Raw genomic sequence first — 20,604 nt, 5'->3', positions numbered from 1 at the left:
AAATACTATATAGATGTCGTTATATAATTAATCTGAATTAAAAGCTAAGTTACTTGAGTATACTTTTTTAAATAAATACATTGTTTGTTTTTCGCATTGCAGTGCAATGACAGTCCTCCAACACACTGGGGCAGCAGAGAGTCACGTAAACGCGCGGTGACGTCAATACGAAGAAATATGCTGTTTACTTCCTAGGGCTGACTTTTACAAGCAGTCTTCTGGTATGGCAAATATTTAACATGCTAACATTTATAAATAATATTGTCTGAATGCGCATGTGCTGTCTGCAGAGTTACATCTGACACAAAAAAAATTCTGCTGCGTTTGATTGTGGACTCATTAGTATGGTAGAGAAGTTAAATAGACCCTAATCTAGATGGTTTATGTTAGCATTAGCTACATAGCTGGCCAGTTTACCATAGATGGACATAATTTGGCTGACAAATTGCTCAGTCAAAACTAACGCTTATGTGAACACTAAGCCGGTAAGTTTCATGTTTTGAACCGGTGGAAACGTTTAAATGCAAAATCACATATGAACGTTTTTTTAACCTGTATGAAATTTTGTTTGTGTAGATTGCAAGCAGCAGATTCCTTCATAAAGAATGCTACATATGGCTTTACATCAATCTGTCAGTTATTTTAGAGCCCAGTGAGCATTAAATCCCAAGGCAAATCCCAGCCTGCTAGTTAACAATTAAAGCTACACGAATGCCACCATCTGAGAGACAGCTGACTCAGTAAGTCATTTATCAAGTATTCAGGTGAAGCTGCTTCAGATTTAAGGTGCCATGGAGTCTGGTGAGGATGGAGGCTACAGCGTTGGAGGTCCATCGGGGGATGAAAACTACTTCCAGGGCTACACATTTACCGATCGCTCCCATTCCAGCCGTGTTGTGAAGAGCATCATGGACTTGTGTCTGGAGGATGGTCTGTTTGCAGATGTCATCGTCACTGTGGACAGCAAAGAGTTCCAGCTTCACCGCCTGGTGCTCTCGGCACAAAGCAGCTTCTTCAGGTCCATGTTCACCTCTAACCTTAGAGAAGCGTATGATCGTAACATTGAGCTGAAGGACGTCAGTGCACCTGTCTTCCAGTCGCTGGTGGACTACATCTACCATGGAACAATAAAACTAAGGGTTGAAGACCTGCAGGACACCTATGAAATGGCTGATATGTACCAGCTTACTGCCCTCTTTGAGGAGTGCTCTCGCTTCCTATCACGAACTGTGGTTGTTAAGAATTGCCTGCAGGTGAAACCTTCATTTTTGATTTATAGCATACACAAAATGCTTTGATAAAGGTTAGCTGAATCAGTAAGAAACTGTTGACCACTCTTTCTTTTAGATTATGTGGTTGGCGGACAGACACAGTGACCAGGAGTTGTATACGGCTGCCAAGCACTGTGCAAAGATTCACCTGGTTCAGCTGCACCAGACAGAGGAGTTCCTGAACATGCCTTTGTGCCTTCTCATAGACATCATTAAAGGTGAATGAATAGCGCAAACAGCAAATTGGATTCACTTCATATGAGAGATTGTGATTAGAAAGAGTCAGAGATCATGTTAATTTGTGTCTGTAATTTGCAGATGGGGTGCCAAGCTCACAAAATCCAACTGCAGCTATTGATACTTGGATAAATCACAACAAAGTCGAACGAGAGGAGTATTCTGATATGCTTCTAGACAGCCTAAAGGTTAGTGATGATTAGGAGTTGGGAAGAAAAATAGACATTTCACAGTATTATTTTTATCACAGTTTATACAGTATTTTATCTCACAATGCTGTATTGATATTCTGTATTCTTCAGATGAAAATATATTAGTAGTTATATTAGTATATATTAGTATTAGTATATGTAGTTAAGATTGCTACTTGCCTTACAAAAAAAGTACACTGGCCCTAAGACAAATTATAAATTCAATTTAAATTGATTATTTTATATTTGCACTACATCATTTTAAATGGAAATGATTTGCATGTGTACTAAATATGCAACAACATTTTATTTTATTTTAAAATAAATTCAAGTTCAAGTGTGAAGCACATTTTAAAAACAACAAATGCTCCAAATAAAACCCCTATGCATCTCAAACAACATCATAGGCTGTGGAGAAAAAAAAAATGTCTTCAACCTAGATTTCAATATGGCCAGTGTGGAGGAAGACCTAACAAAAAACAGAAGTGCATTCCACAACCTGGGGGCCGCAACTACAAACGCCCTTGGTTTTCAAGCAGGAATGAGGAACAGAAAGAAGTTACTGATTTAAAAAAATAAAGAGACCTAGGTACAAAAGGAGATCAGCTATGTACTGTGGGGCTAAACCGTACAGCAGGACATTAAATTTAACTCTATAGCTAACTGGTAGCCAGTGTAGGGAAGCTGCTGCATTTTGGACTAATTGCAGTTGTGAAAAACTGAGACAAATAAATTGTCACATATAAATACAAATACACACATATAAATTGCATTGCAGTAATCCAACTGGGATGTGATAAATGTGTGAAATACTATTTCCAAGTCCTTCTGAGAGAGGGAGCGTTTTGATTTGGCAATGGATTTGAGATGAAAAAAGCTTCCTTTAATAATGGCATTTATCTGCTTATCAAATAAGTCAGAATCAAAGATGACACCCAGTTCTTCACTTTATCATGCAAGGTTAAAGAACAGAGTACTACCTGATTTTCAAGGTCAGTGAAACACAATAAAGGACCAAAGGCAATGGCCTCAGATTTATCCTCATTAAACTTCAGAAAATCTTCAGACATCAATAATTTTAACTTCCTCAAGACAACAGATGAGATTACTGATGGAACAATAATAATTTTACCTGACAGGAAGGTAAAGTTGTGTATCATCAGCATAACAATAAGCTACACTGAACAAAAATATAGAGCCTAGAGGAAGCATATACAGAGGAAAAAAGCAGAGGACCCCAAACGGACCCTTGTAGGATGCCACGCGTAATTAGATTAGGAGATGGTTATCAGTACTAATAGAAAAAGTTCTGTCTTTAAGATATGAGAGAAACCAATTTAATTCAACCCCCTGGATTTTTTATTTGTTTTTATTTAAAAAAAATTCTTTGCAAAGAAAATGTGCAATTATACCTGGAAATTATGTAATTATTATAATTATAAAGGAAACTTTCTAAGCACTTTTGCTGAAAATTTATGGAATTCTTTTGACGTTTTAGAAGTCATTCTTGCAATGCCCAGAAAACCTCATCTATGTTAACCAGCTAGATTGTTCTGACCAGTTTAAAATGTTGACACGCAGAATTCATAATCAATTGTTGTTTATTATTACTATTGTATTGTTCGCATGCTCATTGTTGGCTTTGTTGCAATTTAGGAGATTGGTGAAAAAGTGCACATATACCTAATTGGGAAAGAAGACACACGCACACACTCATTGGCAGTGTCTCTTCATTGTGACGAGGATGATGCCATCAGTGTGAGCGGCCAGAACAGCCTGTGTCACCAGATCACGGCCGCCTGCAAGCATGGGGCCGATCTATATGTTGTCGGGGGTTCCATACCACGTCGCATGTGGAAATGCAACATGCACACTATGGACTGGGAGCGCTGCGCCCCTCTGCCCCGGGACCGTGTCCACCACACGTTAGTGTCTGTGTCTACAGAGGATGCCATATACTCGTTGGGAGGCAAGACCCTTCAGGACACTCTCTCCAACGCTGTCATTTGCTATACAGTACAGGACAACATATGGAAAGAGACCACTCAACTAGACACAGCCGTGTCGGGTGCAGCCGGAGTCAATTTGGGAGGCACCATTTACCTTTTGGGTGGGGAGGAAAATGACATGGACTTCTTTACCAAACCATCTCGCCTTATCCAGTGCTTTGACACAGCCACACAGAGGTGTCAAACCAAGCCGTACATGCTGCCTTTTGCCGGATGCATGCATGCCACCGCCCATAAGGACCTTATATTTGTGGTGGCAGAGGGCGACTCTCTGGTGTGCTATAACCCACTGCTGGACAGCTTCACTCGGCTGCGCTTCCCTGAAGTGTGGAGCTGCGTGCCATCTCTATGGAAAGTGGCCAGCTGCAATGGCTGCATTTATGTTTTTAGGGATAAATGCAAGAAAGGTGACGCAAACACGTTGAAATTGAACCCTGCCACGTCGGTGGTCTCAGTAATTAAGGGAATCAAAATCCTCCTTACAAACTGGCAGTTTGTTTTGGCCTGAGATGTTCTACGTAATGCATAGGACCATGATAAAAATGTACTATGGTGATTTAATAGACCGCAGTCGTGTACAAGTTGTTACAGTGGTACAAGCTTTATAATGTCATGTGAAGTGTTACACTGTAGGACACCGTAAAGTGTTAATGGAGGCCAAATGTAATGTGTAATGTTTGTCAGTATCTGCAGTGTCATTTGCAGTTGACCATTGTAGTTTGTCAAGCTTTAGTTTAGTATTTCATTTGGATTTCAAAAGGAATTTATATTTGAATTTCTTTTTAAACCATTAACATTCCACAAACGTTTCTAACACCACAAGACCTCATTTGTACACATCATTTACTGAATTAACAGAATACATATGCAGTGTATACAGCTGTGAATTGCATATCATTACTACCTTAAATAAGTGATAGTGTGCAATATATGGTGTCTTTCAAATGTCTGCCAAGATACGCTGAATGTAAGGAAATGTTCTCAGATTAACCATTCAAAACATCCTCAAGGATGTTGACAAAAGTATTTATTACCACTGTCAAGGGGCATTTAAAAAATGTTCATAATGAAAGTTTGCCACTTATCTCTCTTTTACTGATAATTTCTCAATTGTCACCTCAGATTCCCCTTTCTCTGTGGTTTATGACTGTACAGGAACTTTATATTAGGTTTCCACTTTGCAAATGTATGCTACAACTGTTTATATTTTACTTTATGCAGTATATGAAGATGCAGTCCATTTTACATCTGCCAGAGACAAAGCATATTCTTGTTGACCTTTTGGAGCTGTTTCAAAATATTGTTACTAAAAATGACTGAATTAACTTTTGAAAATCTGTGTTGTTTGACTCCGTACTTTTGGTCAACTTTCCTCTTGAATTAAAAGGCCAAAATAAGTTACCCGTTTCGTTTCATATTTTCCCCCTTTGCCTAACAGTTATGATAATCCCACCCTTCATGTTCTTCCAAACTTTTTCTTCTGCAGAACACAAAAGTAGATATTTTGAAGAATAGTCTGAATTAGGCTATATTCAGACTACCGGCAAAAATCTACATTTTTGCACATCCAGATGGGTTTTTGAAACTCTGGACAGCAACAAAACACATGGAATCCTTTTTTTCCACCCCATTTGGTGGTGATTCAATCATCCCATTCAGATTTTTACATTCATGTCTGGACGCTCTGGCTGCTCAAATTGGATTTCAAATTGTCTTGCGATATCATCAAACGATAACAGATTTGCCTGAAGTATTCAAATGGTATGTCCAAAGATTTTGGCCGTGGCTACAGCACGGAACATCACATTACATACCAGTTTCCTCTGTTCCTGAGTTTTTCTTGTGCAACAGAGGAGTTCTGCACCACGACTTGCTTATTTGGAGAGCAAGATGATGCACCTCCATTTTGAGAAGCTGCTCACTGCAGAGCAAATGGGTGGAGCTTACTTCTAGCTCCTCCTCGCTATAGCTCCAGCGAGGAGGAGCAAATGTAATTTGGGCCTAATGGGTGGAGCTAGAATATCCAACCACACCCTAACCCTACCCACAACTCTATCCCTCCACCCCCTTAGAGTTGGTCGTCATTTGACTCTGCAGTGAGTACCACTTGTCCATTTTTCTTGCATCTCGTCACATATGTGTGTTAAAACAGACTTGAAGTAAATATTTGTGTCGCTGGGCTTTCTAACTTGCATTTCAGTTAATTATAAATTCTACACAATACAGTCCCCAAAACGTGCTAAAGCAGTGTGTTAGCATTTCAGGAATTGTGTAAGACATAACTTACAACCATCAGACGTTTTCTTTAGTAACATAAGCCATCTTGTGAATGGCAAGGTAGTAAATACTCCCTATTTGTATCCGTGAAGCTGGGTGTAAAGGGGGAAGGAAGGGCCGAAGAAAGCCAGGTTCAGTTGAGAACCCGACAATTCGATCCTATTGATGTTTCAAGAAGCAGCGGTACTGTAACTCAAGACAAATACCATGTCAGACTTTGTGAACTATTCTAAGCATCAGTTGCTGACACCAAGGCTGGGGGGCTGGGAGGTGGCACAGCAAGCGGCTTAACAAGGCCCACCCACAGGAACTGCCACTCTATGAGGAGCGTTTGACTCCCTCTGCTTCACCGTTGTGAAATATCTGTCTGTTTTTAGACTTCACATGATGTCCAAACCTCTGCTGTAGCTCGGGACTAAATGTTTCCGTAAGTTGTTTTTTTCTTAAGGGTCATTCATAGATGTGGTGTTTAAGCCTCTTAACGGTGTGAGGATGTAGAGGTGAACAGCACTACTCTTGGTATGAAGATCGGCGGATAAGCGTCTTTTGTGACCTTGGATCTTTTCAGAGGCTGAAGCTGGATTCCACCAGGGACACATGGTCCAGAGTGACAAGGCCATCTGCTGTAGCGCCAGCACTGCAGTGGGAGGGAGGAGAAAGATGAAGGGGTGGTTTGTAGGGGGTGAGGGTACAGAGAATTCCTCCTCCTCGGGTGTGGAAGGACTAGATATTCTGGGAGATCATTGCCAGCACCTTGGATTGAGACTTATTTCTTTAGTGTCACATTTTTTCCTTCAACTTTCTTTCCCAGCTTTCCAAAGGGACTGAGGTTGGTTTCTTTAATGTAAAAAAAATCATGATTTTGTGATTCATATGACGTGTTTTCAAAGTGATGAGCAATGAGGATCTGTACTCTGAATACCTTGCAAGCCGTAGATCCAGTTTCTTCAACATCTCTTTGCACCCAAAGCTGAGAGTTGTGGATCAGCGAAGCAAGTGGGTGCAGATTTCTGGGGTGGAATTGACGGGTGAAAGACAAAAAAATTGCACCCTTGCACTTCCCCAGACGGCCGAAGAGCCAAACGGATGGTTATTTTTATGAGGGACTTTGAGGCAGAAATGGGTCAGGACCAAACCAAACAGCAGATTGAGAAGGGACTGAAGCTCTACCAGTCGAATGACACGGAAAAGGCTTTATATGTCTGGATGAAAGTGTTAAGGAAGACATCTGATCCTGGGGGGAAGTTTAGAGTTTTAGGGTGTCTGATCACAGCACATTCAGAAATGGGGAAATACAAAGAGATGCTACAGGTAAGAGCCGCTTATACAACCGTCCTGCTCTCGTGCCTTGATATTCAGTTTGTCAAAAAAGTTAATTCCATCTACTGACATGTAGAGTAAACTGTTCAATGGATCATTTAAATTGAGGGATCTTTCATTTAAATTGACCTGTATGACTTTATTTCTTCCTTTCCATGCAATGAAAGTCAAATGGGATCGAAACAACATTGGACCCCATTGACTTTCATTGTATGGTCAAAAAGCACTTTTTTTGTGTTCTGCAGAAGAAATAATGTTATACATGTTTGGAACAGCATGAGGGTGAGTAAATGAACTATCCCTTTAAACATTGATATCTGGTAAATAATTGATAAATACACACACTGAGACATGATTAGCACCAATTTGCTTGCAACCTTATTGAGACAGATTTCAGACTGATATATATACCAATGCGAAACATGCATATAATATATAACTTCCATAGTTACATGGAAGGTAAGGAGAGCCACATGCAATTTGATCCTCAGCACAGAGCATCTTGTTGACATAAACCTCCTTGCAGAGGGACCTGCTTTCCCAAGTTCAGCACAGACTTCATTTGCACTATGATGTGTTTAAACAACTGTAGTTCTCACATAATAATAATAAAGCATGCTTGATATCTGTTGTGGTATGTAGACCATCTTAACAGTAGTACATTGTCTTGTCTAGCGTCATATCTGGTTGCAACAGGATACATTTTTCCCTATGGGGAAACACCTGAACGGGCTTTTATTTTCAATGCCAATTGTAAAATAATTGTATTAATGAACTATCTTCTGGTGTTTTCTGTCCCCATGTACATGCAACCATCGAACAGTACTCCCTAGCTCAGATAAACACAGCCAGAGAGATGGAGGACCCTGACTACCTGACGGAGGGCTACCTGAACCTGGCACGCAGCAACGAGAAGCTTTGTGAATTCCAGAAGACAGTCTCATATTGTGAGACCTGCTTAAACATGCAGGGCACCACTGTTAGCCTACAGCTCAATGGGCAAGTGTGTTTGAGCATGGGCAATGCCTACCTGGGCATTAGCGTTTTCCAAAAGGCCTTAGTGAGCTACGAGAAGGCCCTGCGATACGCTCACAACAACGATGACAAGATGCTGGAGTGCAGGGTCTGCTGCAGTTTGGGCAACTTCTACATCCAGCTTAAGGTATCAATACATTATCACTCTTTTTTTTATTCTGACACACCTACTCATTTTATTATTACTATTTTAAACATTTTATATAATAGTAAAGTCATCAAATGGGTGGATGGAAATTATGGAGTCACCCAAATTAAATTATATATATAGATTCTTTATATATAGCCTATCTATAAAATGTCAACTCTTTTCTAGATCCAGTACATACATTATTTTAACTTAATGAGGTGCATTCTGGGATGCTTTTAAACAATATTGAAGGAGTTTCCAAAAATTCTGGTCACTTGTTGGCTACTTTTCCTTCACTATCCGCTTATCAATTAAAACTAAATCTATTTAAATAAATAGTAACACTTTATTTTAAGGTGACATACTTACACGTCCTTAGAATAGAATAACTGTAAATTATGCATAATTGCAAGTAATTTACCCTAAACCAAACCCTAACCGTAACTCTATAGTATTTAATTGTATTAATGTAGTTAATTAATATTAGTCAGTACTTATTTGAATAAGTACAATGTAACTACTAATTCATTCATAGGATTGTCTACAATCTAGCCTTTAGATCAGGTTTTTAAGATCATGTCCAAATGTTTGACTAGTAGTGTATACTACTGTTCAAAAGTTTGTTTTTTAATGTTTTTGAAAAAGGTTTCTTATGCTCAACAAGGCTGCAATTATTTGACCAAAAATACAGTAGAACAGTAATACTGTGAAATATTATAATTTAACAATTTATTTTTGATGCAAAGCTGAATTTTCAGCATCATTACTCAAGTATTCAGTGTCACATGATCCTTCAGAAATTATTCTAATATGCATTTCCTTTTATAATCAATGTTGAAAACAGCTGTGCTGCTTAATATAAATAGAAAGTTCAAAAGAACCACATTTATTCAAAATAGAAATCTTTTGTAACAATGTAAAGGTCTTTAATGCATTCTTGCTGAATATTTAAAATTAAAAGATATTTCTGACCACAAAGTTTTGAACAGTAGTGTATGTATTAACTGATGAAAACCCTAAGTATGATCATTGTCTACCAGCATCACTGCATACTGTATTTGTTTCAGGCCTACAGTTATTTGAGTTATATTTCACTCACTGACAGAGTACGAAGTTTTTACATCACTAACAAACTGCCTTCATGTTATGTACAATGTATCCAATTGCAAGTCAGACAAAGCAGGTTTGGCTAGATATAGGCATTTGTACTCACCTTGACACTAGAGATTTGAAGAGAGTAAATCCCCTGGATTGCCAGGAAGGCCTGCTGTAATATGTATGTGATGAAGAGGCATGCAGAGAATGTAAGCGCTACTAGGAGCAATAACAAGACGGCTCCTTTTAGCTGTGGCAGAGTTCTATCTCCCGCACAGGAGAAATGATCAGCTTTGAGTGGTTGGTTGCTTTCTGCATTCTCATTTACATTTTCATTAACATCTCTCTGATAATCACATTTATTTAAATGTATTCATGTATTGACTTAATATGTAATTCTAAGTGTATCAGTATTGGTTGGTGTTTTGAATCAACATTCTTAAAGATACAAGTTCCTAATGATTATGTACAGCTTGTTTTATGCTAATAAGTGTCCCTATCTGCATATTTTGTGCTGTTGCAGGATTATGAGAAAGCACTCTTCTTTCCTTGCAAAGCAGCTGAACTGGTGAATGACTATGGTAAAGGATGGAGTCTAAAGTACCGTGCCATGAGCCAGTACCATATGTCGGTGGCCTACAGGAAGCTGATGCGCTTACCAGATGCAATGGAATGCTGTGAGGTACAAACATTTAATATGATTTTATGACACGTCAACCCTTTTTTAAATGTAGGTGTATGACTTTTTATCCACATACACTGTAAAAAATAATTGTAATTTTAACTGTAAAAGACTGTAAAAAATGTGACAGTAAAAACCAGTTAATTGGTTAACAGTAAGTTCCCCTTCTATATGTGGGTAAAAACTATAATAGATTTAATATTTTGTCATTTTACAGTAAAATACTGTTAAATGTACCATTTTTGGAAGTAAAAAGAACAAATCATTTTAAAATTTAAAGTGAAAAGGCATAAATTGACATTCCCAGAATTACGTGTGACACTTCCCATTTGAAGGTTTTATATTTTAATAATCATGTTCCTTCTTTTCTTTTTTATTATCAGTTATGTAGTTTTATGTTATATCTTATGTTATTTAACCCTCTGGTGCTCTTTGTGTGGTGGTCAAAAATGACCGAAAAGTTATAATTTAAATGAAATGAATGTAGCCTACTATATTTTAGTATTTATATTTATATTTTTGTATTTTTAGGGGATTTTATGATACTAAATTATATTTATACAGTAGTTATAATCAATTTATTCACTTTTTGAGCATAGACCTGAAAATGAAATTTCCAAATTAATCTGTCATAAATCCTAAATGCTTTGGAGCACAGACTTTGGTCTCTTTTTAAAAACGACACGTGGCAGATTATTGCTGAAGTGGAAAAAGTACAAAAAGAAATATAAAAAAATAAATATATGAAATATATAGTTTCCAAAACACGTTTTACTCTGCTAGAAAATCAAAGCCATAAATCTAAAAAAGTTGTGCTTCAAATTTGAGCTTGATATCTAAAAAAAAAAAGAGCTTTCAGTAAGATTTTGTTTGGGCGCAGTACCAAAAGTTTCCACTAGATGAAATTAGTTTCACATTAATTTAATTTTCAGTGAAAAATGACTTCAGAGCACCAGAGGGTTAATGAATGTTTATTGCATTATTTTATTGTCATGTGTGTTATCATGATACTGTTTTGTATTTGTGTCCGTGACACTGCTTGCACCTCATATTATGGTAGTATTTTCCTCAGCTTGTGGAAAAGTTACTTGTACAGGTTTCTCTGTAAATATCTTTACATTTTTACTGTATTATCTACAGAATTATTCTAGCAACCACAGCTGCCAGTTTTATTCTGTAAAAACGACATTTGGCCACTTTGCTCTTCAAATATAGGCCTACATTTAGCATGTAATGTATAAACTATGTTGTAGTGTGCATCATAAACTTACAAATATGGCAGCTTGGGTCAATGGTCACCTGGACGAATGTTAAGGCAGCATCTTAATCCCCCAGGATGCCGCATGTTGATCATATTTATCAGTCCCCTTGGCGTAACCCTGGCCTCTGAATTTCTGCAGCTCGGGCCACGACACAACTGACAGGTGCAGCTATTTGTAGGGCTAGTTGTGCCAGCCCTCTTTACTATGGCTGATAAAAATACGCCAGTCGAGAGTCCATCCTGCTGAGGTGCCGTCTGAGAGGAGTGTTAATGAAGAGCAGAGCTTACACTTAGCCCCTCGCTAATGACGAGGAGAGAAATATCACAGGCAGTCATTGCTTTGGACTGTGAGCGTCACAATGTGTGCCGTCTGCAGCAGTGATTTACACACGTCGAACAGTGCAGGGGATTAATGCAGGCTATGTGCCAGCTGTCACGCAACTGAACTTTTCGATTTGGGGTCTGTTAGTAGGCTACATGCGCTACAGGTCAAAAAGTTTGGAATAATTACGTTTTTTGAATGTTTTTGAAATAATGTTCACCAAGGTTGCATTTATTTGAGCAAAAATAAAGTAAAAACTGTTTAGATTATTGTGAAATATTATTACATTTTAAAATAACTGCATGCACGTTTTATAGATGAGGCCCAACGTGATTACATAATTTCTAGGTAATACGTGAAGTTAAAGAACATCTGGTGGTGGGACATTTGAGCCACCTGGGGAATGTCTGAGGGAGGATATATTGTCTGTCGTAAATGGAAGTGACAGTAAGATTAACTTTATGCTTACTTAAACTGTATACTGAATGTGCAATACGTGCAACGTGGAGCTGTTCTTATTTTAGGTTTTTAGAAAATGTAAAGGAAATATAGGCCTACTTGGCAAAAGCATGCAAAAGCAAACTAATGTTGTAAAAGGAAAATATAAACCTACATGTTACAGTTTGTGAAACTGGAGAACAACATGCATACATGATTCCTTAATATTGACATAAAAACGTATGTCTCTCAGGAATCAATGAAGATTGCATTGCAGCATGGAGATCGACCTCTTCAGGCACTGTGTCTGCTTAACTTTGCTGATATTCATCGCTGTCAGAAAGATGTTGATGTAAGTTTAATGCAAACCCCAATATCTTTTTTTTCTAGTTTACTCAAGCTTTCTTTCCAGTATATTGCTGGCATTTCAGTTTTTTTATCCTTAAAATCACATTGGATATCATTGCTATAGGGATCCTACTGAAAATTACTAGTGCATTTGGCACATAATTTTTATACAAACAATTTTTTCACTGTCCCACTTACACATTATTAGAGTATTGTGCTTTACGGTTATGATGACTAAAATCATAATTGTCATTTATTTCCTTTTATATTATAATCACGATTAGTAAATATTGATAAATGGAATTTACATTAATATACAACATTCTTGCAACTTGCTACAATGTTCAACGCTGCAAAAAATGTAAAATATGCATTCTGTAATCAAAACTCTTCACAATTACCTAATTACGGCAGCCATAATCACGAATGTTTTTCGATTATTCCTGCATAATGCTGCATTCCTATAGTAGAATACTCAACCAAGCCTGTAACAGTTGCTTTTCTTTATGCACTCACCTTCAATACAGAAAGCATTCCCTCGCTATGAGTCCTCCATGTGCATAATGTCAGAGATTGGCAACCGCCTTGGACAAGCATCCATCTACGTCGGAGTGGGAAAGTGCTGGATTCTGCAGAAGGAATACGATAAGGTCATGAAACTGATTTGATTGTGTTGTTGTCATGATAGATGTCCATTACTGAACATTTGCGATCGGCACATCTGGAATATCTCAAACTATTGTCTTTATAATTGTATGACTTTCACAGGCTCTGGACTCAATGCAAAGAGCACATGATCTGGCCGAGGCGATTGGAAACAAGGTGATGCATCTATTTTAGATGACATGCCATTAAACCCATTCAGAAGATAAATACATGCTCTGTATTAGCATTAGCATAGCATTTGGCCATCTATCTCTGTGTTATTCTGTTCCAGCTGTGCATCCTGAAGGTGCACAGCCTGTGTGAAGGCATCTACCGCAGTAAGGAGCAGCAGGATGAGCTGAGAGAGCAGGTCGTGAAGTTCCTGCAGTGTGTAGAAGAGCTGGAGCTCTACTGTGGCATGTGTGGGGAGTCTATCGGAGAGAGGAACCAGCAGCTGCAGGCCTTGCCCTGCTCTCACATTTTCCACCTCAAGTAGGTATTGTATATTGCACTATGTAGCCACCAGCTATGAGGAACTACGCAACTCACTATGTTCTGTTCACACATGCAGGTGTCTGCAGACAAATGGCACGAAGGGCTGCCCAAAATGTCATCGTTCATCAATGAAGCTGGGTTTTGTATGAATTGCACTCCTGTCTTGGACAAAACGGCTGAATCCCATCACAATGACTCGTCTGGGAGCAAAAGTTCCAGGGCCTTCTTCCAGGGAACATTCTAGCTGGACAAAAGGAGGTTTTCCAGAGTTTCCATCCTGCCTTCATGGCTACTGGGAATAATGTGGAACTGAAAGGACATGGATTAATAGTTCAGCGCAGAGACGTCATGAATGACAGCAGATATTTCTTTGAACTGACCTTATAATGCTGCATTGGTGTAAGACAGAAACATTAAAAACAGCCTTTGAGTGGACCATGCAGCATTGCTGTCCTCTTAGTGAGGATATTCATCAAAGAGGTGAGAGCTTTACATATCACGCGGTTTCATAGTGGACATTATTGCTATATTATCTCAGCTGAGCAGAACAAAAACGTCTACCAAATTTCAAGCCCTAATCATTTTTTTCAGATTGTGTAAATAATTCATGAATGCTATGATCAATGTCATTTGAAAAAGATAAAGGTGTTCTCTTTCAGCAGTAAGACATGCTGTTCTGTTTGAGTTTGTTTGAGGTTTGCTTTGAGCTTGTAGTAAACTCAAATGTCTCTAACTGCCTCCTGAAACTGTAAAATTCTAAAGTAACAGGGGCGTGTGTTCAACTTATTAACTTGACCAATTATGCATTTTGTTAACTATTTATATGACAATTATTTATGTCTTTTAATAAGAAACTTACACAGTACACACAACATTACTTTACTGTTTCTGATAATAGTTGGATGAATTTTACTTTGAATCAACAAAATGTGAAAAGTAGTCTATATTAAATTCTTTATTTCTTTATTCAGTGCATTTATATGATGTGCGGTTAGAAGTAGTTTTCTAACATCACCTTATGTATCATCTCCATTATTTTCTACAACCTTCAGAGATTCACAAAAGAGAATGCTCTCTGTATTGAATCAACAAAACCTGTATAGCACTAAAGTATTTGAGTATGATTAATCAGAATGGCCCAAAATTAGTTTTTATCTTTATTTCTTTCTGGGCACTTTAATTGAATGAATAAATAAGCAAATTGTTATATAATCAATTTAGAATGACTATGCCCAAACATTACATGCGGTAAATATACTGATAGACTTTCATATGAACAATCTATTTGATCATCTGACAAATGTTCATATTCTTTTGTTAATCATTAACTGTCAATTCTTTAACTTTTCATAACTGCTAAATTGATTTCTCATCATTTTTACATTGTGAGGATTTCAGGTAGAAATCTGAGGTCATGTGCATGTTTCTTTTGACTACTATTTTTAAAAGTGGATCTTCTTTCTTTGCCCCTGTAATATTTCCATAACTAAATAATAAAATACAAATAAAACACATCCCAAGACATATTTTATAAAAATCGCCCCAAGTATAAGCTCTTGCAACATTTAATCATGGTTGTGATTAGACATATTCTTACAAGTACATACTAAAACAACATGACATGGTGATTTATAATTGTTGAATTGATTAATATATGGGAGCAATATTTAAAAATGCTGCTTATTTATTTCTCTTTTACCTTACTTTCATTTTTATAGTAACTTTTTCCTTTCCTATAAGCTAATTTCCCTGCATGCTGTGTAAAGCCGTTTCACATCCTGGTTACATACAGGTTATAACTACCTCTCCACATTTTCCCCTCACAATACTTGCATGTTTATGCAGTAGAATCTTCTGAAAATGAGAACTGGACACATTGTTTAATTAAGATAAGTCCTGTATATACATTCAATGGACTTTTTCTGGTAAATCTTCAATAAAAAACATTTTTTGCAGCTTCCTTTCTGATGAAGTATGTCTTTTTAATCAGACCACAGCATGACTCATCATGTCCTCGGGGTTGCACATCAACATTTGTGACATGTTTAAGAAGAGACACTATTTAAAAAAAGTTTAATAATCAGGTCGAACCAGTCTGTCCCAGTTGCAGTGCTCACTACTTTCACATTTTCTAAAGAGAAAACACATCTCAAAGACTTTGGATTTGCAAATTCACCACCGATGGCTGAAGGCTGTCAATTCACTGTGGAGGATCTACAGTGTCCCTTGTGCTGTGAGGTCTTCGATGTCCCCGTCACACTGAGTTGCAAACATAGCTTCTGCAAAACCTGCGTTCATACACACTGGGACTGTAGAGGAACACGGCAATGTCCTCTGTGCCGCTGTACAGAGCGCTCATCCAGGCCTTCAATCAATCTGGCTCTAAAGATAGCCTCGGATGTCTTCAAAAAGAAGCCGGAGCAGTTCAGGGTTAAATCGGTGGAGTTTTGCTCAAAACATAATGAGGAACTGAAGCTTTTTTGTCGGAAAGATGCAGAATTTATCTGTGATGTTTGTACGTCATCAAGAGGTCACAGAAATCATGATTACTGCCCTATAGCCGAGGCAACATCGGAAATAATGGTAAGGAAACGTACGTTAACCTTTATGAAGAATGGACTTTATGAACCTTATGTCTTTTGTAGCTAGATATTAGCATTTGTAGATATATAAACTAGAGTGTGGGCTATACAGGCCATTTCTGCCACATAAGAAAAAAAATCATGCTTTTGAAAATCATAATTATGACATAAAATGTCATTCATGAGATGAAAAGTCGAAATTATAACAGTCATAATTTTAACTTATCTCAATTTCTACTTTTTAATCTCATAATTTTGATTATCTCGTAATTACGACTTAGTATGTCAATTGTTGTGGCAGAAATGGGCTTAAAGCATGTCAAAGGTCTCAAGTTAAATGGGATTGGTTTATAAACGCTCTTTCCATACACTCACCCCACAGAAAGTGCTCAGAACTAGGTACAATCCTTTGAAAAAACATCTAACCACTTTTCAAAAGTTAAAGGGGAGCTTGGAGGAACTGGAAGCATACATACAGGTGAACTATGTACAAACTTACAGCCCCTTACCATTAAAGGGATAGTTCACTTTGAAATAAAATTTTGGTATGTTTTAGCTTACCTCAAGGGCTTCCAAGATGTAGGTGTCTTTTTTTCCGCAGTAGTTTCAATTTTGATATTTTTAGGTCAAACCGTTCTTGTCTGTCAGTCATATAATGCAGGTCTATGGTCACTGTCTCAAAGAGCATGCACAGAGTCCAAATTAAAACAATTCCCCATCGTCCAAATTAAACAATTTCCCATCGTAAGTACACATTGATGGCCTAAGACACGAAACGAGCGGTTTGTGTGAGAAAACGAACAGTATTTATATCGTTTTTACCTCTTGTACACAGCCACGTCCAAGTGATCTGAGAGCGCGGGCGGGTATAGATATATACACTAGATGTCGCCTTGGCTACTGCAGTTCATTGGAACGAAACCATAGCCAAGGCAACATCTAGACCTAAAAATATCAAAATTGAAACTACTGCGGAAAAAAAGACACCTACATCTTGGATGCCCTTGAGGTAAGCTGAAACATACCAAAATTTAATTTCAAAGTGAACTGTCCCTTTAACTTCCTTATGAATCATCTAGTCTAATTTACTGTTATTCTAATTTACAGAAACAAGCAGCTGAAACTGCTGCAGAAGTAAAACAAGAGTATGACAAGTTGTATACAATCCTGAGGGAGGAGGAGGCAGCTCGACTCATGGTGCTTCAAAATGAGAGCGACAGCAAGACCGAGGTGGTGAGAGAGAAACTGGAGGAGGTCAATAAGAGCATTGAAGAGCTCTCTGACATCATCAACTACATAGAACCCATCATAATAGCAGATGATCTGACATTTTTAAAGGTCAATATGCTTTTAAACCATTATTTCTACTTAAAGGTGCTGTGAGCGATGTTATAGATTAGATATTCCTGAACTTCCTCCTTACCGAATTAATACATCCTTGTCTTTTTACAACCCTGCCGCATTGGTGTAACCACGTATATGGTATCATCACCTGTCATTCAGCTTATTGGTCTCATTATGTTCCTCTGTCTTTGTATTTCTTTAATAATTTTCAGCGTAGTACTCCATAAAAATCACTCACAAAACCTTTAAGTTAGGTTCCTTATTTGGCCTTATCTGATGCAAAAAATAAAGTCTGGTTCAAAGGATAAAAATTATGCTAATACCTTTAAATTTTCTCTACCTACAGGAATGTAAGGAGGCAATAAGACGGTACTGTTAGCAATTGCTTTAAATTGAATCAGTCTGTTTTCTCTTTTCACATTGAAATCAACAAATAATGCATTCATTCTAGGACTAAACACACTGTACCTGAACCAGAATATCCAACAAGGGCACTTATAGATGTGTCTCTGTACCTGGGATCATTAAAGCATAAGGTCTGGAAAAAACTGGAAAATGATGTCAGCTACTGTAAGTACACATCAAATGTCTTCCGAGCACTTTAGAGTCAGCATGAAACGGAAGTTGTGATAGTCTTTTCTTCCCTATTGAAATCACTTCTCGAACAAGAAAAAATGTAGGACGAGACCTGATTTTGTCCATCGGGAATCGATTGGATCATTGTCGTTGTGAGTGACAGGTTGTCCCGCCCTCACGCCAGTAAACACGTCATTGCAAGAGAAAGGGGAGGCTATTTTGATTAAAGATTACGAGGGCCCATGAGTTAAAAAAGAAAAAAAGCTTTTATAATAAATACTGCAATATTCCAATATGTCAATTTCGATTTATATGGAGACTTTAAAGGGAGTGTTCTTCCCAAACTGCAATTCTGATATCGTTTATTAATCCTAGGGTTATTTCAATGACTTTTTTTCTTAGGTGGAATGCAAAATGAGGCATTTAGGCATCACTTAATTTCAAGCCTTCTGAAACTAATGTCTTTGGGTCATAGCTCTCAAATTGTATTTGCACCTCAAGACATATATATATTGCGCAATGTTGGAATGTTTAAAAACCATGAATGCACAACAGGTTTAATAAATTGTGTCCTCCAAATGCTCAAATGAATTGGTAAGGACTACACTGCTCAAGTACAGTAGGCCTAATATGCAAAATCATGAAAAGACAATTATCGTTTTTCTTCTTGCCATCTCACAGGCTCTGTCCATTTTGATCCAAACACGGCACATCCTAACTTGATCATCAGAGATGAACTCACCACCATCAGTTATGGGGAAAAGCAGCAGCTTCCAGATAACCCTGAGCGCTGCACGGGCAGCATGGCAGTACTTGCTGCTAGCGGCTTCGATTCAGGAAAGCAGCGCTGGTATGTAGAGGTGGCACACAGCAAAGAGTGGTACGTTGGAGTGGCACGAGTGTCCATAAAGAGGAAGACTGCAGTTTTCCTCAACCCAGCAGAGGGTTTCTGGGTAATTGCAAATAATGAGGAATCCTATTGGGCTCAGACCTCTCCCCGCACTCGACTGACTCTGAAAAAGAAACCACAGGTAATCACAGTTGAACTGGACTATGACAGAGGAAAGGTTTCTTTTTCTAACACAGCAGATGGTGCCAGTATTTACACATTTAAAGAGAAGTTTACTGAGAGAATCTTTCCTTATTTTGCCACTGGGATAAATGAGGGGAACACGCTTAGAATATGTGCACTTTAATGTGTCAGTAATGCGGTACAAATATGTAAATATGTATCATACAACAACTATTAACCAACATAAATGTTAAGGTCACATTTTACCCAAAATCAGAGGGAAAAAAATGAAGCTTATTTTAGGATCATCTGTGCATTGTGCCATTTTTATGAGACCATCTTTTTCTCTTTTTTTTACCATTACTTTCAAGGGTCATTATCATTTAATTTCCATTACTGTAATACAGCAATTTTTACAATCACCTTAAATCAGAGTTTATTGTAATAAGAAGCTTTCCTGTTGTAGCCAGTATTTGAGTTTGTGACAGTTTATACAATTAACATGTTGTATGTTGGATCTCATTCAGATTTATTTTGATTCTATGTTAATGCAGTTATACAATAAACATTCCTGAACATTAGCTACGCATGTGCTATTCATTACTGAACCACTTTTTGTGACATGATTACGACGTGAAATGATGATTTAAAAGTGCAGCAGCACAGTATGCTTCATATTCCTTTAAGGATATTTCTATTTTGTAACTATTTACTTGAGCTAAATGGTTATTTCTGATTCAGAACATTGCAGAGCTATTTTTAGGGCAAGCATTTCAAGCGCAGAGTATCATCTACCTGAGTCATCTGCAAGTCACACAGGACGGACAGCCAAAGAAGACTACTACTACTGTACTTACAGTATTACAAATATGCTTCAAACCATGCTCTTAAATTAACATGAAAAATCTTTAGATAACATATTAAAATGCATTTTACACCACTTTGAACTGTACAAGGCCTCCTAATCAAAGGAAGGTCAACCCATTACAGAGAAAAGGAATATGGTAAAGCAAACAATTCTGCTTATAATCTACATAACATATAAAGATCTTCAACCACAGTCTTATTTTACCATGGAGCACTAAAAAAGACTAATTTCCACCTACTATCATCAGATGTTTATGTATGAGTGATTCTGTTTAGTAAAATCTCCAATTCATATTGCAGTTCTTCATCAGAAACTTTTTGTTTGCTATTTATCAGTTCATTCAGTTTTGTCCCATCCATAGGCCAACATCCGTAATGAAAAAGACAAACTAAATAAAATATGATCCTATTGTTTCAGTTTCTGAACAAGACGTTCATTCATCCAATGCAATGGTATCAAACACAAA

At 37.6% G+C, this 20,604-nt stretch overlaps 3 protein-coding genes across 4 annotated transcripts; all 3 read left to right on the top strand.

Annotated features, from left to right (window-relative positions):
- The first annotated feature begins 167 nt into the window (after positions 1 to 167).
- Positions 168 to 5,105, top strand: kbtbd4 (kelch repeat and BTB (POZ) domain containing 4). Its single transcript, XM_082181896.1, has 5 exons — positions 168 to 485; positions 577 to 1,253; positions 1,348 to 1,489; positions 1,590 to 1,696; positions 3,356 to 5,105. Exons 2-5 carry the CDS (start codon positions 792 to 794, stop codon positions 4,214 to 4,216), a joined length of 1,572 nt encoding a protein of 523 aa, XP_082038022.1. The 5' UTR covers positions 168 to 485; positions 577 to 791; the 3' UTR covers positions 4,217 to 5,105.
- Positions 5,106 to 5,239: 134 nt separating this feature from the next.
- On the top strand, positions 5,240 to 13,966 carry rapsn (receptor-associated protein of the synapse, 43kD). Its single transcript, XM_082181901.1, has 8 exons — positions 5,240 to 7,296; positions 8,129 to 8,467; positions 10,089 to 10,247; positions 12,522 to 12,620; positions 13,144 to 13,266; positions 13,385 to 13,438; positions 13,554 to 13,753; positions 13,833 to 13,966. The coding sequence occupies exons 1-8, from the start codon at positions 7,072 to 7,074 to the stop codon at positions 13,903 to 13,905; spliced, it is 1,272 nt and encodes a 423-aa protein (XP_082038027.1). The 5' UTR covers positions 5,240 to 7,071; the 3' UTR covers positions 13,906 to 13,966.
- A 1,959-nt stretch (positions 13,967 to 15,925) lies between these two features.
- LOC309507607 (zinc-binding protein A33-like) lies at positions 15,926 to 19,851 on the top strand. 2 transcript variants are annotated; one of them, XM_082181899.1, is made up of 6 exons: positions 15,926 to 16,339; positions 16,721 to 16,816; positions 17,446 to 17,676; positions 18,029 to 18,051; positions 18,134 to 18,252; positions 18,940 to 19,851. In XM_082181899.1, exons 1-6 carry the CDS (start codon positions 15,938 to 15,940, stop codon positions 19,452 to 19,454), a joined length of 1,386 nt encoding a protein of 461 aa, XP_082038025.1. In that variant the 5' UTR covers positions 15,926 to 15,937; the 3' UTR covers positions 19,455 to 19,851. The 2 variants fall into 2 exon arrangements, with proteins under 2 accessions (XP_082038025.1, XP_082038026.1); XM_082181900.1 differs by lacking the exon at positions 16,721 to 16,816.
- Positions 19,852 to 20,604: the final 753 nt, after the last annotated feature.

This window comes from Leuciscus leuciscus (genome assembly GCF_965113295.1).
Source record: "Leuciscus leuciscus genome assembly, chromosome: 10".
Taxonomy (NCBI): domain Eukaryota; kingdom Metazoa; phylum Chordata; class Actinopteri; order Cypriniformes; family Leuciscidae; genus Leuciscus; species Leuciscus leuciscus.
Note: the sequence above shows the minus strand (reverse complement) of the source record. Positions and strands in the feature narration are given on the sequence as shown.